Here is a 15,814-nt window from a genome sequence, read left to right on the forward strand (position 1 = left end):
CAAGATCATCCCCAAGAAAAAAATTCAAAAAGGCAAAATGGTTGTCTGAGGAGGCCTTACAAATAGCTGAGAAAAGGAAAGAAGAAAAAGACAAAGGAGAAAAGGAAAGATAAACCCATTTGAATGCAGAGTTCCAAAGAATAGCAAGGAGAGATAAGAAAGCTTTCCTCAGTGATCAATGCAAAGAAATAGAGGAAAACAATGGAATGGGAAAGACTAGAGATCTCTTCAAGAAAATTAGAGATACCAAGGGAACATTTCATGCAAAGATGGGCTCAATAAAGGACAGAAATGGTATAGACCTAAGAGAAGCAGAAGATATTAAGAAGAGGTGGCAAAAATACACAGAAGAACTGTACAAAAAAGATCTTCATGATCCAGATAACCACAGTGGTGTGATCCCTCACCTACAGCCAGATATCCTGGAGTGTGAAGTCAAGTGGGCCTTAAGAAGCATCAGTACAAACAAAGCTAGTGGAGGTGATGGAATTCCAGCTGAGCTATTTCAAATCCTGAAAGATGATGCTGTGAAAGTGCTACATTCAATATGCCAGCAAATTTGGAAAACTCAGCAGTGGCCACAGGACTGGAAAAGGTCAGTTTTCATTCCAATCCCAAAGAAAAGCAATGCCAAAGAATGCTCAAACTACCGCACAACTGCACTCATCTCACACGCTAGCAAAGTAATGCTCAAAATTCTCCAAGTCAGGCTTCAACAGTACATGAACCGTGAACTTCAGATGTTCAAGCTGGATTTAGAAAAGGTAGAGGAACCAGAGATCAAATTGCCAACATCCATTGCAAGAGAGTTCCAGAAAAACATCTACTTTTGCTTTATTGACTATGCCAAAGCCTTTGACTATGTGGACCACAGCAAACTATGGAAAAGTCTTCAAGAGATGGGAATATCAGACCACCTGACCTGCCTCCTGAGAAATCTGTATGCAGGTCAAGAAGCAACAGTTAGAACTGGACATGGAACAACAACAAATAGGGAAAGGAGTAGGTCAAGGCTGTATATTGTCACTCTGCTTATTTAGTTCATATGTAGAGTACATCATGCAAAATGCTGGACTGGATAAAGCATGAACTGGAATCAAGATTTCTGGGAGAAATATCAATAACCTAAGGTAGGCAGATGACACCACCCTTATGGCAGAAAGCGAAGAAGAACTAAAGAGCCTCTTGATGAAAATGAAAGAGGAGAGTGAAAAAGTTGGCTTAAAACTCAACATTCTTAAAAGTAAGTTCATAGCATCCTGTCCCATCTCCTCCTGGCAAATAGATGGGGAAACAATGGAAACAGTGACAGACTTCTTTTTGGGAATCTCCAAAATCACTGCAGATGGTGACTGCAGCCATGGAATTAAAAGACACTTGCTCCTTGGAAGAAAAGTATGACTAACATAGATACCATATTAAAAAGCAGAGACATTACTTTGCTGACAAAGGTCTATCCAGTCAAAGCTATGGTTTTTCCAGTAGTCATGTATTGATGTGAGAGTTGGACTGTAAAGAAAGCTGAGCACCGAAGAATCGATGCTTTTGAACTGTGGTGTTGGAGAAGACTCTTGAGAGTTCCTTGGACTGCAAGGAGAGCCAACCAGTCCATCCTAAAGGAAATCACTCCTGAATATTCATTGAAAGGACTGATGCTGAAACTCCAATACTTTGGCTACCTGATGCAAAGAACTGACTCATTTGAAAAGACCCTGATGCTGGGAAATATTGAAAGCAGGAGGAGAAGGGGACAACAGAGGATGAGATGGTTGGATAGCATCACTGACTTAATGGACATGAGTTTGAGTAAGCTCTGGGAGTTGGTGATGGACAGGGAGGCCTGGCGTGCTGCAGTCCATGGGCTCTCAAGGAGTCAGAAATGACTGAGTGGCTGAACTGTACTAAACTGGATACTGTTTCCAAAATCACATGACAGAGTACTTTACCTTACTCACTAAAACAGAATTACAAATCAAACCAGTATCATTTTGAACTTATAGTAATTAAAATCAGAAATTTTAATGAGTATCAATGCTGAAAAAAGTGTGGGAAAAGATATTTTCCACATACTTGTTGATGGAGTACACACCTTCTTGAAGGTAAACAATTTGCATTAAAATTTAGTTATGAAATTAACCCTTTGATTCTCTAATCAATTCCACCTCTGAGAAATTTTCCTATGGATATACTCAGAAAAATTTACTGAGAAATACATACAAAGATGTTCATTACAGTCTTGCTGATAATATACCCACACTAAGGAACCTCAGCACCCCTAAGTTAGAGGTTCCTTAAGTTGGAAAAAAAACAGCTCCTATAAGTCTACAGCTGTGATTAAGCTTCTGTTTACAGTTTCACTCACAAAGCCTTTTTGAATTTTCAACTTTCCACTAAACTCCTTGAGTTTTTTTCAGCTCTCATCTTTGGCACATAATGCCAATAATCTCGCTTAAAACAGTTCTTTGTATGGGTCATGTGCTTTATTAGACCCCAATCTCCTTGAGAAAAACATCCATTCTCCATGCACTCCTATTTTGTCTTAGTAGATGTGATCATTATTTATCAATATTTATATTCTCTGTACTTCTAAGCTTATGGGGGAATCACACTTGTCTGACACTTTAAGTTGGTGTGGTTTACAAAATTTGCTCTGGCTAAATAATGATGAATGGAAGTGGTTTAAGAACAGCTGTTTGATTCTCCAAGGACCTGGTAGCATAATTAGTTATAATCTAGAGAGTGAAACTTCTGTTAGCCTGAGTCTGCTAAGAACTTAGTTTAATTTAATGAGCAATAAATCTTTTGTTTTAAGGCATCAGCATTTGGGATTTGTCTGTCATTGCAGCATAACCTACTCTGTCCTAGCTGATGACTTAATGATGATTCATGATAATTTACTGAATAAATAAAATACTTTCATTTTCTAAAATACAGTACATACTCGAGTCCTCCAAGAAAATTCCATTAAAATAATTATTTTGAGGAGTCACACTCTTGGTTTCCACTTAGTTTACAAGAGATTAGAATCAAAGAGAATCCAAGATTTGCAGTAAAATAGTTCCATTTTCTTCAGGTTGCCTCCAACCCTTTTATGACTGATGAACATGCCTTTGATGAGACTGTCAATCTGATAGGTTGATTTAGAGTCACAGTCTCCAAAGTTAGGCTGAGATGACTTCTTTGAGGAGCAAGAAAATATGAAAACTAATATTTAAAAACTCTCATTCTTTTAAAATTTCCATGTGTCTGTGTTTTTAATGTATATAATCCTTTGTTCAGTAGCACAGTGTATAATTCATATATATACATGGGACTACATGCCCAAAAGATTTTCATTGCAAAGATTTTGCAGTTTAAAAATTTGATGAACTAAGAGCTAAAGTGAACAACCCCTTCCTTCTCAAAAGTGATTTTTTTTTCTTTCTTAAAGCCTTTATTTCTGAGATATGGCAGAAACATCTTACAGGCACACATGGAAAAGTAAGATTATGAATCCACTCGCATGGTGCAAACAGTGCAAACCATCACTCATCCCTCCAGCCTCCTCCTCCCTCCCCTTCTCCCCCTCCTCCCCTCCCCTTCCTCATCCCTTCCCCCCTTTCCCCTCCCCTTCTCCTCAGCTGCTCACAGGCCTTTCCATACTGCAACTAACAGAGCAAAAAACGAATAATCACACTGTTAAAAAAGATTCTGGTCAAAGCAAAAAAAAAAAAATAGGGTGAAAAGAAAGCCACACTGAGATGAAGACATTTTGTTTCAACCCTTAATTCTTGAGTAAATTCAGGCAGATGACAAGTTTCTCATTTCTCAGTTTCAAACTTGTAAAATAGGGATCATCTAGCTCACAATTACTGTAAAATGGGCAAGGCATGATTTATGCTACTAACCTTATAGGACTTTTTGTGAAGAGGCATGTGATAGAGAATGCATGTGGATAACATCCACGCAAGTATGTCTAAAAATAAAACAGAAAAACTAGACCCAACAGTAACACCTTCAGGCATCCAAGATAGTACACGTCTTATACCTCTTTGTTTCTTATCCTCTTAGATAAAAGCAGACACTAAGTGTCACATGGGCTCAGGCCATAAAGATTTACTGGTAGCTGTTTAAATCTACTAGTACATTCCCTCTCTAACAGGGGCATTCCCTTGGGCTTGGGAGTCACTATTGGACTACGCCTTCCGGAGCATCCCTGCCACAGTTTATCAGTGACCACAACACAGGGCACACTCAAGTGAAGACAAGAGATGAGAGTCTGAAATCAAGAAAAGACGAAACATTCTGTAAAAACTCAACAAAAGTTTTAAACTTCCCAATGAAGGCAGTAGAGAAAAAGGAAACAGGACAAGAAGTGGCAGAGCAGCTAAGAAATGAGGTAGGACGTAGAATGAATGGTTATTCATCATGAACTGAGAGGCTGAATCCACCATAGTGCCCTACAAGGAAAGAGGGTGAAGGATTGGGAAACAATCGAGAGTTTGCAAAAGCATCTGCAGACGTAGGGAAAGACAAAACACACAGGTCAGCACCACATGGACAGATGGGAGGGAAGCTCAGCCAAGCCTGACTCCAGAGAAGATTTCTGGAGGGTCCTGCTGCCGTGGAGGAAAAGCTTCTAAGGAAAGGAGGTAGGAGAGAAGGAAACCGTGGTGCCACTTCTTCTCTACAAAGGAGAGAAAGTTTTTCTAAAAGAGCCTTGCTTATAACAACTTCACGATTTCTCCAGATTCAGATGAAACAAAACATTTCATTAAGAAAAAAGTGTGTGTGGATATTTATTTAATAATACTTTATTATTTATTCTATGATTTATAACATATACTTATGCATGCATACATGCTAAGTCACTTCAGTTATGTGTGACTCTTTGCAACCCTATGGACTGTAGCCCACCAGGTTCCATCTGTCCAAGGGATTCTCCAGGCAAGAATGCTGGAGTGGGTTGCCATGCCCTCCTCCAAGGGATCTTCCTGACCCAGGATCAAACCCACATCTCTTACATCTACCTGTATTGGCAAGGGGGTTCTTTATCACTAGCTCCACCTGGGAAGCCCCAACATACAGTGATACCATTATATGCTTATCACTGATGTGGACATATATTTGACACATAAATTGATATTCATATTCATTTATATTTAATAATAATAGAATAATAAACTATCATTGGAGGAGAGGAAGGGCATGGGGTTGAAACTGGGACTCCCCAATATCTAGAGAACAGAGAGAGAAGACAACAATTAAAACATGAAAAGGGAACGAGTGAAAGCAAGAGAAAACCTAGGAACATGTGGTCCCAGAAGCCAGGAGAAGAATAGTTCCAAAAAGAAGGCAATAGAAAGACAGTTGTGTCAAATGCTGCTGAGACACAGATAAAGAGAGATACCTGAAAACAACAACTCCTGGCTTTCAAAGACAGGGGAAACTGATGATCTAACCATGCAACATAAGGTTGGGATGGGCGACCTCCTGGAGGGGGTTCAAGAGAGTTTTTGAGTATTTACATTGTGATGGGAAACAGAAAAATAGGGGCCAGCTGAAGGAAGCTTTGTAGTGGGTTTACCTTGGTACATTTCTGATGGGTCATGCCTTGGGCAATTGGGAAAATTTAATGAAGAAAGAACAAAGTAGTCATATGGTCCAGCAACCCTGCCCCTGGGCATGTAACCTAACAAAACTCTAATGTGAATAAGTATCTGCACACCTGTGTTCACAGCAGTGCCATGTACAATAACCAAGACATAAAAACAGCCTAAGCATCCATCAATAGATGGGTGGATAAAGAAGACATGGGGTCTATCTATCTGTCTATCTATCTACAATAGAATATTACTCAGCAAAAAAAGAATGAAATGATGCCACTTGCAACAACATGGATGAACTTAGAGATTATCACACTAAGTGAAGTAAGCCAGAAAGCGAAAGACATATACTTATATGTGGAATATAAATATAATATTATATATATATATACAATATAGCTTATATGTGGAATCCAAAATGTGACACAAATGAACTTATCTATGAAACAGAAACAAAGTCACAGACATAGAGAACAGACTGGGGGGTGCCGAGGGGAAGGGGCTGGGGGAGCCATAGAGCGGGAGTCTGGGATTAGCAGATGCAAATTGTTGTTTACAGCATGCATAAACAAGGCCCTCCTGTATAGCACAGACAACTGTACTGAATATCCTACAAATAAACCACCATGGACAGGAATATGAAAAAGAATGCTTACATATATCACATCATGTGAAACGTATGTCTGCATGCCAGGTTGCTTAAGTCATGCCTGACTCTTTGTGACCCTATAAAGAGAGATACCTGACAGAGGGATATGACAGAGGACATGGCTCCTCTGTCCATGTGGATTCTCCAGGCAAGAATACTGGAATGGGTTGCTGTGCCCTCCTCCAGGGGATCTTCCAGACCCAAGGATCGAACCCACTTCTCTTATGTCTCCTGTATTGGCAGGCTGGTTCTTTACCACTAGCGCCACCTGGGAAGCCCATAGAACATATATGTATATATACACACACACACACACACAACTGAGTCATTCTGCTCATTCTGAGTCATTCTGTTGTACAGAAGAAATCAGCACAACATTGTAAATCAACTTTATTTCAATAAATTTTTTTTTAAAAGAAAAAGCTTGAGACACAGAAGAGCAGGACTAATGAATAACACAGTAATGGAGAAGGATGAGACCTAGAGCACATAGGAGGGCTGGGCGTTACACAAGGACAGTTCACCATGGCAACAGAAGAGAGGGCAGAATAGAGCTACACACACATCAACGAGGGTAAAGGGAGCCAAACAAGGTTTACAGCATTCCTGAAGGTGCGATCCAACACTAAGAGAAACAATAATGGATAAACTACTTTTTTTTTTTTTTTTGGGCAGTTTACAAATCACCATGATGATCATGGTCATCATCCCTAATTTACAGTGTTTAATTCTGGTCAAACTTATGCATGGCCTTAGTTAGTCTTCACAACAAGGCTATGAAGAAATACTTATAGCCCAACCTTCTAGATTTGGGAAAACAGATTTAAAGAGATTAAGAAGCATGACTAGGAAAAAAAAAAAAAAAGAAGCATGACTAGGAAGGTGTCTAAATTCAGGGTACAGCCTGAAACTTGTCACTGCATTAAGCCTTCCCCCACCCACGTTTGGGCCACGGGGCTTTCAGAAATCTACATGGGCAGATTAGTTAAGAAAGAAGGAAAAAGAAGAAAGAAGTAAAAAGTGGCCCCTTCCTAAGCCAGTTCTATTTCTCCCACCTATGTCACTACTGGCTTTGTTTCAATTTTATTAAAAAAAAATAAAATTTATCTACAGGAACACTGCTAGAGGTGAGAGGTGAAGAAGTAAAGCCACTGGAATGCTGAATTTTAAAATATTATTCCCTAATAACCCTTTCAGCTGGGTCCTTTATTACTATTCTCAACATATATATATTGGAATTCCTTGATGGTGTAATAGATACCACTGTAACATCACTTCAGCTTTTGCCTTTCAAAGCCCAGATAATGAGGCTTATTCATCTAAGAAAGGCTCACTCATCACATGACGCCCTGATATGATGCTGAGAGCAAGTGGACAAAGAGATCCTGAAAAGACAATTCAAGTGTTTGATGCTCTGATGAAGATACTAAACAAAATGTATATAATTGGTACCATAAAGATAACCTTAGTTAGAATTAAGATATATTTTTTCTTAAACCCTGAAAAACCAAATGATGAATTTGAACAAAGTCTGGCTAGTTTAAAAAAATTATTAATGTTTCCTGTGTCTCTAAAATTGCATTTGCCATGCCAAGTTTCATAGTCAATTAGAAAACCCATAAATATACATCAGTTAATCAACCCAGCTTAATGTTTTTTAACAAAATATATTTCTCCACATGATTTAAATATATTAGGCTTCCTTAAGGTTGGGGAAATGCTTTGAAGTAGTTAAAGTATTTCTTAGAGTCCAAAGAATAGCTTTGGACTGAAAGTCATCAACTGAAGACCATTTGGTGGATAAGATGTCCTCTTAATTTTGTAAATTCAGGGAAAAAGAAACCATACAAAATCTATATACATTCTCTTCCCTGATATGTGAGGAACAAATGTTACAGTCAGCAAGAAAGTGCATATAATTGTAATTATCTTAAGTGGAAACTCCCATGGGAGTTTTCAGTGGAAATCCACAAAATAGAAATTATTCTGGGAAAATATCCCAACAGAGAACAGTACATGTGGAACAATCCCCTGAAGGCCATGGGTGATGCCTGGAAAAAATGCCCTGATTGACCACAAGTCAAGGCCATCCCCAGGGTATGTTTTCAACCTTCCCTTTGCTGAACATTCTGGAGAAAGAACCAAGGAAATGCCTTTAACTCACTAAACTATTGTAGCTCTCCAGTAAAGAAATTCTCAGAACCACATGGGATGTCAGGAGGGAAGTTAGGGGCAATACATTGGGATTTTAGGCCCATAGTTATGTCCAACAGAGTTGACGCCCAAACAATGAACTTCAGAAAACAACACTGAACAAAATCACTACTAGGCTGAAAACACAGAAATGTATATAAACATACATCTTATTCATTTTGTCTTCTTCATTAGGATATACGGCTTTCTGAGAGTCACTTGCTTCTATTTTAAAGATAATACAATGACTCAAAATGATAGAGCAGGTAGCTTAAGAGGCAACTAATAGAATTATTGTTCTTTTTTCGCCTAAATTTTATTTTATTGGAGTATAGTTGGTTTACAATGTTGTGTTAGTTTCTGGTGTACAGCATACTGATGCTGCTCTACGTATATACATATATGTATGTGTGTGTGTGTGTGTATATATTTTTTTCATATTTTTCCATTATAGTTTATCAGCAGATATTAAATATAGCTCCCTGTGCTCTACCGTAGGACCTTGTATCTATTCCTCTTTTTATAAGAGCTTGCATTGCTAACCCCAGCCTCCCACTCTCTCCCTCCCCCATCCGTCCTCCTCCTTGATAACCACAAGTCTGTTCCCTGTGTCTGTGAGTCTGTCTGTTTTGTAGATTGCTGTTCTTTACTTTTAAATAAGGTGTTTTACTCCAATTCTTTTATGGTGAATGAATAAAAATCCACCATTTAAACCCAAAAATATTTAAATAAATATATTCATTTATCCATTCCTAAATACACTTATTCATGCATGCATACTTTTATATATTCATCCCATGCCTGAATCAGGCTACTTGTGAACACATTAAAGAAACAGCAATGATCCTGTACACTAGAATAGAATGAGGTGCCCGGCATGTGGTCTCAGAACAAATATCTGCAGCTTCCCAATGGGATCCCTCATTCTCATTCTCATAGAGGAGTTGGGGTCTCTCATGCCAGAGCATTCAAATATAAAACATCTCCATACCTGTGGGCCTGGCCTGCTCTCCGTCACCTCCTAAGAAGCACCTTCATCATTTAAAATAGGCAGAGATTGCCAGTGGCTAAAAACATTCACAGAGGCCCAGGTCTCTTGAGAGGCAGGAATATTTTGTACCATTTCTTCGAGAATTCCATCAACTGCTGTTGTTGCTCTGTCTTCCCCGGCTCCCCCCAGCATTACAGAGCTGCCCTGACAGATTCCACCTTCTCTGTATCTTTTCCAGTCACCGATTGTCCTGTTTGCCCTAACATTTCCTGCCCAGGACACACGCCAGCCACCCCCAAGCAACAACCCAACCACAACCTCATTCCTTGATAAACAGACCAGAACAATAAAACAACAAACATTTATTTAAGGAAAATCCTGTACCAGGAACCACACTAAGTATTTTTCATATGTTATCACACTTATTTTGTGATATAAACCTATAAAGAAATCCCCATTGATTCAACAAACAAAATAAGATTCAAAGACATCAAATCACATGCCAAGATCAAACAGCTTGAAAGCAGCACCCCCATCATGAGATCTGCCAGGGGGTCCATCCAGAGATAGTACTTGAGCAGCTACAATTTCCTATAACCAGTATGAACAACCACAAAAATATAAAATGGATGGAGTCCAGATCAGTGTTTCTCAGGTGTGAATACCACGCACCCTGTTTTTAAAAGGCAATCATTTTGCAAGGCTTGTAGCTAGAAAATTAAGCATAAGTTTTCATCAGGTGCAAACAGCAGAAGAGCCTGCAAAGAATGCAGAAATAAGATTGTGCTTTAGGAATTAAGCCAACAAATCATCTTGGTGATCTGAGCAAATCCAAATGGCCATCTTAGATATGGGCCAGCTTCCTGGATCCAGGATTGGATCCTTGGGGAGGTACTAAAATATTGAACAAATTTCAAGAACGTGGTTCTTCCAATTTAAACAAAGAATGCATTAATAAATTAAATATCCCCAAGCACCTAAAATTAAAAAAAAAACAAAAAATAAATAAATGAACATGGCAAATCTCAGAGCTATAGAAAAGGAAAGTCAGACAAATGTCTGCACCCACAGAATCCCTACAGGAGAAAGAAGTCCATCCAGTTAGACTAAAATGGGTTTCTATTGTGGAGATGGATAAACGGCTATAGGTGACTAACATGGGAACATACTCCACTCATATAATTCTCTTCTAAGAAGGCAGCTCCCTATGGAGCTTAGCCACAGACAGAGAACACGGCACCAGGGCAATGCAAATACTGGTGCCATTTGCCAGTGGTCATCTAGGGCAACCACTTAGTTCTGGTGATAAAAGCCTCCTGTGTGCTTGATCAGCCAATGGTCCCTGACGTTTCTGAGCCAAAATCTTGGACTTCACCAAGATGAACACCATTGAATGGGGGTCATCACAGGTAACAGCCTTTGTCTTTGAGTGACTGAAACAACCAGCTACACCTTTGTTTGTGTGTATTTACCTTTTCTCCATCTCTCCCAGGTTCTCCTTTGTAACCTGGCAGTCCTTGTGCTCCCTAAATTAACCACAAAATAAAAATCTGTTAGTTATGTACTTTGGTTCACTAGAAACAGTACCTCTAAAATAAGAAGACACAGACCACGTACTTGTATTCCCGGGGATCCTGGAACACCTGGTGATCCTGCTATTCCCTGATATCCCTGAAGAGAAGGAAACAAGAAATAATTATTTCATCATATTCACAAAGGGAAGCCCTCCATTTCAATTTTCTTTTTGGTTTCGCCACGCAGCATGCGAAATCTTAGTTCCTCGACCAGGGATCAAACCCGTGTTCCTTACAGTAGAAGCACAGAGTCTTAACCACTGGACCGCCAGGGAATTCCCAGCCTTCCATTTCAGAATTCACTCTTCCTCACTGTTCTCACACCTACAACTTCACTTAATGACTGTTTAAGAAGTTTGAGAAACCACAACTACCAAGGGGCAAACGCTTAATAAGGAATGCACATCGTCCAGTCTTTAGGAAAACAGTATTAACTATCTCTAGCTCAATAAAATTATCGAGAAATGCTTCACTGCAAAAGAAGGCTTTGAGCAGGAAATACAGAGTCAATGTTCAGAGTTCCTGGAGAAATGTTCTGCACATTAGAAACACATTCAATGTATTCGAAAGAAAAGCATCTAGGATTGGAGGATTAAACAAATGTGACACATTTTAAAACTACCTGATTATCAGTTCAGTTCAGTCACTCAGTCGTGTCCAACTCTTTGCGACCCCATGAACTGCAGTGTGCCAGGCCTCCCTGTCCATCACCAACTCCCGGAGTCCACCCAAACCCATGTCCGTTGAGTCAGTGATGCCATCCAACCATCTCATCCTCTGTCATCCCCTTCTCCTCCTGCCCTCAACCTTTCCCAGCATCAGGGTCTTTTCCAATGAGTCAACTCTTGGCATCAGGTGGCCAAAGTATTGGAGTTTCAGCTTCAACATCCATCCTACCAATGAACACCCAGGACTGATCTCCTTTAGGATGGACTGGTTAGATCTCCTTGCAGTCCAAGGGACTCTCAAGAGTCTTCTCCAACACCACAGTTCAAAAACATCAATTCTTCAGTGCTCAGCTTTCTTTATAGTCCAACTCTCACATCCATTACATGACCACTGGAAAAACCAGATTATGGTCATCTGCAATAAATTATGAATGCTATTCTTCAGGATCAGTCTATAACAGACTTTGGGTTGCCTATTTAGAAAGTTCACCCCACAAACACGGCTATGATGTGTCCCTCTACCTCCCAAGGCTGAGCTGTCTGCTAAGGTCACTTTCAAATCCATTGTGTCCTACACATCCTTCCAGAATTTTGAAACTTGGTAAAACACAACTTTTTCAGACAGACACAGACTATTCAATCTTCACTCCCTCCATGGCCACTAAACTCCAAAACAAACTTCAGACCCTCAACACTTGCCCAAGTTTCCCCGGATCAGTGTCAGGTTGACTTGGACCACCTGGCACCTGCAAACATTTCCCTCTCTTATTCACATCCCATCTTTCTTAGATCTTACTGTTCAGGTACAGTTTTCTATTGTCAATGATTATTAACACAGATTTCATTTATGTCTCCAATAACACCCTAATTCTTAAACCCAAAAGCTTCATTCCCATGTGGCTATTCATGAGTGTCTGCATGGATCTTTGTATCCACCCAGTCATGTGTCAGTACATTTTCAGCTGCAATTTTAGAGACACCAGAAGTCCCTGTTTTTCCATTCCAATTTTAAAATATTCCTTTTACTATCCTTTGCTAACTCTGATAACAATAATAGCAACAATAATGGTGCCTTCGAAAGATCAGTCTCAGATTATTATTTTTCTCTTTTTCTATACTTTCTCATTTTGTAAAGTGCTCTCAGCTACTCCCAGAATGGGGGTGACTATGATTTCTATCACCAACCATCAGTCTTCCCCCATTTGCTTGTTCACAGAATGTATCATTATGTTTTCTCCAGTATTCCTTAAACTCACATATTTATCTTGAGTCCACTGGCCCCACACTTAAACATTTTACTCCACCCCATGAACAAGTCTCAAAACGAACTTCTTCAAAATCCATACAAAGCAACCTGCAATTTCCAAACCCACCATCCGCTCTTTAGAATGGCACTGTCTCTGCGTCACTGGATTTTGCCCCCTTGAGATGAAAGACGAAGAATCATTTATTTCTATATATCATTGAACAGAGCATCCGCTGCATATTTTGTCAGCCAAACGTTGGAAAAATTCACCTCCAAGTCATCCACACAGAATGCAAGTGTAAAAACTCTCTTTCCCCAAGGAACCACATTTGCTTGTGTGGCTTCTGGAATTGAAACTGCAGTAATACCACGTGGTTCATGCTCTCAAGATCAGGGAGGAGAAAGAAAAGCCATGGACACAGCTTGTTCAGCCTGGAATCTCTGCCACTCTAGTCATCACTGAATTTCCTTCTCTCTACCTTTGGAATCAGATGGGCCTGGAATTGCTTTCCAGCTGCCACTGCTAGCATGCGCCTACACAGAACCAGGTCCATTAAAAATGCCACCACTTAGGGGGCTCCTTACATCCTTCAAAACCCTGTGTGCACCATCTGGAGAGGGTGACGTGACTTACAACATGCTACTATTATTGGGAAAAAGAACAATAGTACCAATGATTTATACACTATTAATCATGTTCTAGACTATATACTTCATATATGTTAATCCACTTAATCCTCACAGCCACCTTTTAAGGTCGGTTGTACATTATCCCCATTTGCAAATGAGGAAACTGAGTAATTGCCAAAAGTTACATAGCTAGAAACTAGACCAAGCAGGTAGAAATGTGCCTCTCATCAGAAAATGCTTCGTGGCACATCCGGTCCTAGGACTCTAGAACAATTAATCAGATTCAAGAATTCCATGTGCCAGACTAATTTGATCATATTTTTATTGCTTTATTTTTAATAGCTAACATTTATTGCATGCCTAGTATGTGCTGGTATTATTATTATAATCATTGGCTACACAGCTTGAGGGATCCTAGTTCCTCATCCAGGGACTGAGCACATGTCCCCTGCAGGGGAAGCACAGAGTCTTAACCACTGGATCATCAGGGAAGTTCCCAGATTTGTTTTAAATTCCTTAAAATTCTGAGGACCCAGAGGAAAGAAATGTTAATAAAATTCCTCAAAAGAAAGTCACCATGGAAATTGACTACGTATCAAAATGATTGGTCATCAGCAATGGTTCTCATTTAATGAATTTTTGCTTTCACATTTTTTTTCAAAAGTCAAGACAAATGTCATATGTGCTTTATTACTTTTTTCAGATAGTTAATCCTTAGTAGATCAAAAGCTGCCATGGCATCTCTCCCCTCTGAGGAAGGAGTAAGTGAATGTGTTACATTTTAATGGATTAAGGCAATGTAGCGATACCCCAGACAGTGTTCCCAGCTCACCTCTGACTCATAGTGTGACCTCAGGCACACTCATCACATCCCCACGTCCTGGGAGGCAACACAGTGAAGTGGAAAGACAATGAATTTTAAAACTGGAAAAGACCTGGGGCTGAATTTTTGCTCCTCCCTTGACTTTCTGCTAAGCCATTGTACAGAGCTAAACCTCAGCTTCTGACCATAAACCAGAATAATAATAAATCAACGGAGGACTCACAGTGAAAATGTCTGGCAGTTATTAGAATCTCAGCAAAGGTAAGCTTCTTTCTTTTCTTCAGGCTCAGTGACTGTGTACAAAGCCATAGATCGCTCCTGCAGAACCTTATTCTTTAGCCTTAATGGCCACCGTCAGAGCCTGGGGCATCAGGTCACGCCTCAAGCTCTCCTCAGCACAGGTACAGATCCAGTGCTCAACATGTAACCAAGTCCTGTGTTTCCAGGGGCCTGTTTGCTTTGTCTTTAGAAAAACAGCAGCACAGGAATAATCAATGCTTCCCACTATATAGGAACCAGCTTACTGCTGTTTTCTTAACATACAAGATGCATTCTTGAAAACTTAATTGTATCAAGAAGCTCAAGGATTATTTTAGAGCTAGAGGAAACATGATTAGCAACAAAATAAAGAAAAACCAAAACCACATCCGACCTGGGGGATCCCAAGGCAAATCACCAGAAGTCGGATGAAATTCAGTAAAACAAATTTTGGACTAAAAATCAGGAAAATAAAGGTTAACAGGGAGGAATATTACAACATAGAACACTTTCCAAGAGGAGCAAGAAATAAAACATTGCCTGACTCATAGCAGGGTACATTAAAACCAAAAAAAAAAAAAAAAAAAAAGCCCTGAAACAGGACAAATGATAAGCTTTTCATATAGGTTACTGAGTTTTTCTTTTTATGAATATAGGTGTTTCTGTGTTTTCTTGTAGAACTGCAACTTTCACATCATCATTGACCAATTAATGCTACTCAACATTAATTTTGCCCTTTTGCAATTTTAGCAGGTCCAGATACCCACCCTTCCCCCAACTGCAAGATTTCTGAGAGTATGAAAGTCTTTTCCACGTTCACACAAAGTCTCTTTGTAAATGAGTCATTTTTTAGGAAAAAATATTCTTGCTGCCAAATTTCAGGGTTGAAGAATAGAGAACCAATTTACTTTCTTCCATGATTCAGAGTTCTGATGCTCCAGGAAAGATGTATAGCTTTGAAAAGGAAATTAAGAAAATAAAATCATTGTGCAAGAGTCACAATTTCTTTTGAGCCCAGTTCTAATTATAGCATAAAATATTCTGCCAATCTAAATGTATAATTTTGTTTCAGTAATGAAGATAGTCATTGGTTTCCTTTAAATACTCTAAACTTAAAAATGAGAATGAAATCTAGAGAAATCTCTTTGGCTGTTACTCCCATTTTTAAATGTAAAAAAGAACGTGATTTAAAATTTA

The 15,814-nt window shown here is 39.3% G+C and overlaps 1 protein-coding gene across 3 annotated transcripts in view; it reads right to left on the reverse strand.

The window, feature by feature from the left end:
- The window catches only part of COL21A1 (collagen type XXI alpha 1 chain), a 236,239-nt gene that overhangs the window by 80,159 nt on the left and 140,266 nt on the right, over window positions 1–15,814 (reverse strand). For all 3 annotated transcript variants that reach the window (XM_044931869.2, XM_025272314.3, XM_044931871.2), the window contains 2 exons: window positions 11,036–11,089; window positions 10,891–10,944 (listed from right to left, as the gene is read on the reverse strand). In XM_044931869.2, coding sequence (XP_044787804.1) covers window positions 10,891–10,944; window positions 11,036–11,089 — 108 coding nt within the window. The remainder of the gene's footprint in view (window positions 1–10,890; window positions 10,945–11,035; window positions 11,090–15,814) is intronic.

This window comes from Bubalus bubalis, chromosome 2 (assembly GCF_019923935.1).
Source record: "Bubalus bubalis isolate 160015118507 breed Murrah chromosome 2, NDDB_SH_1, whole genome shotgun sequence".
Classification (NCBI taxonomy): domain Eukaryota; kingdom Metazoa; phylum Chordata; class Mammalia; order Artiodactyla; family Bovidae; genus Bubalus; species Bubalus bubalis.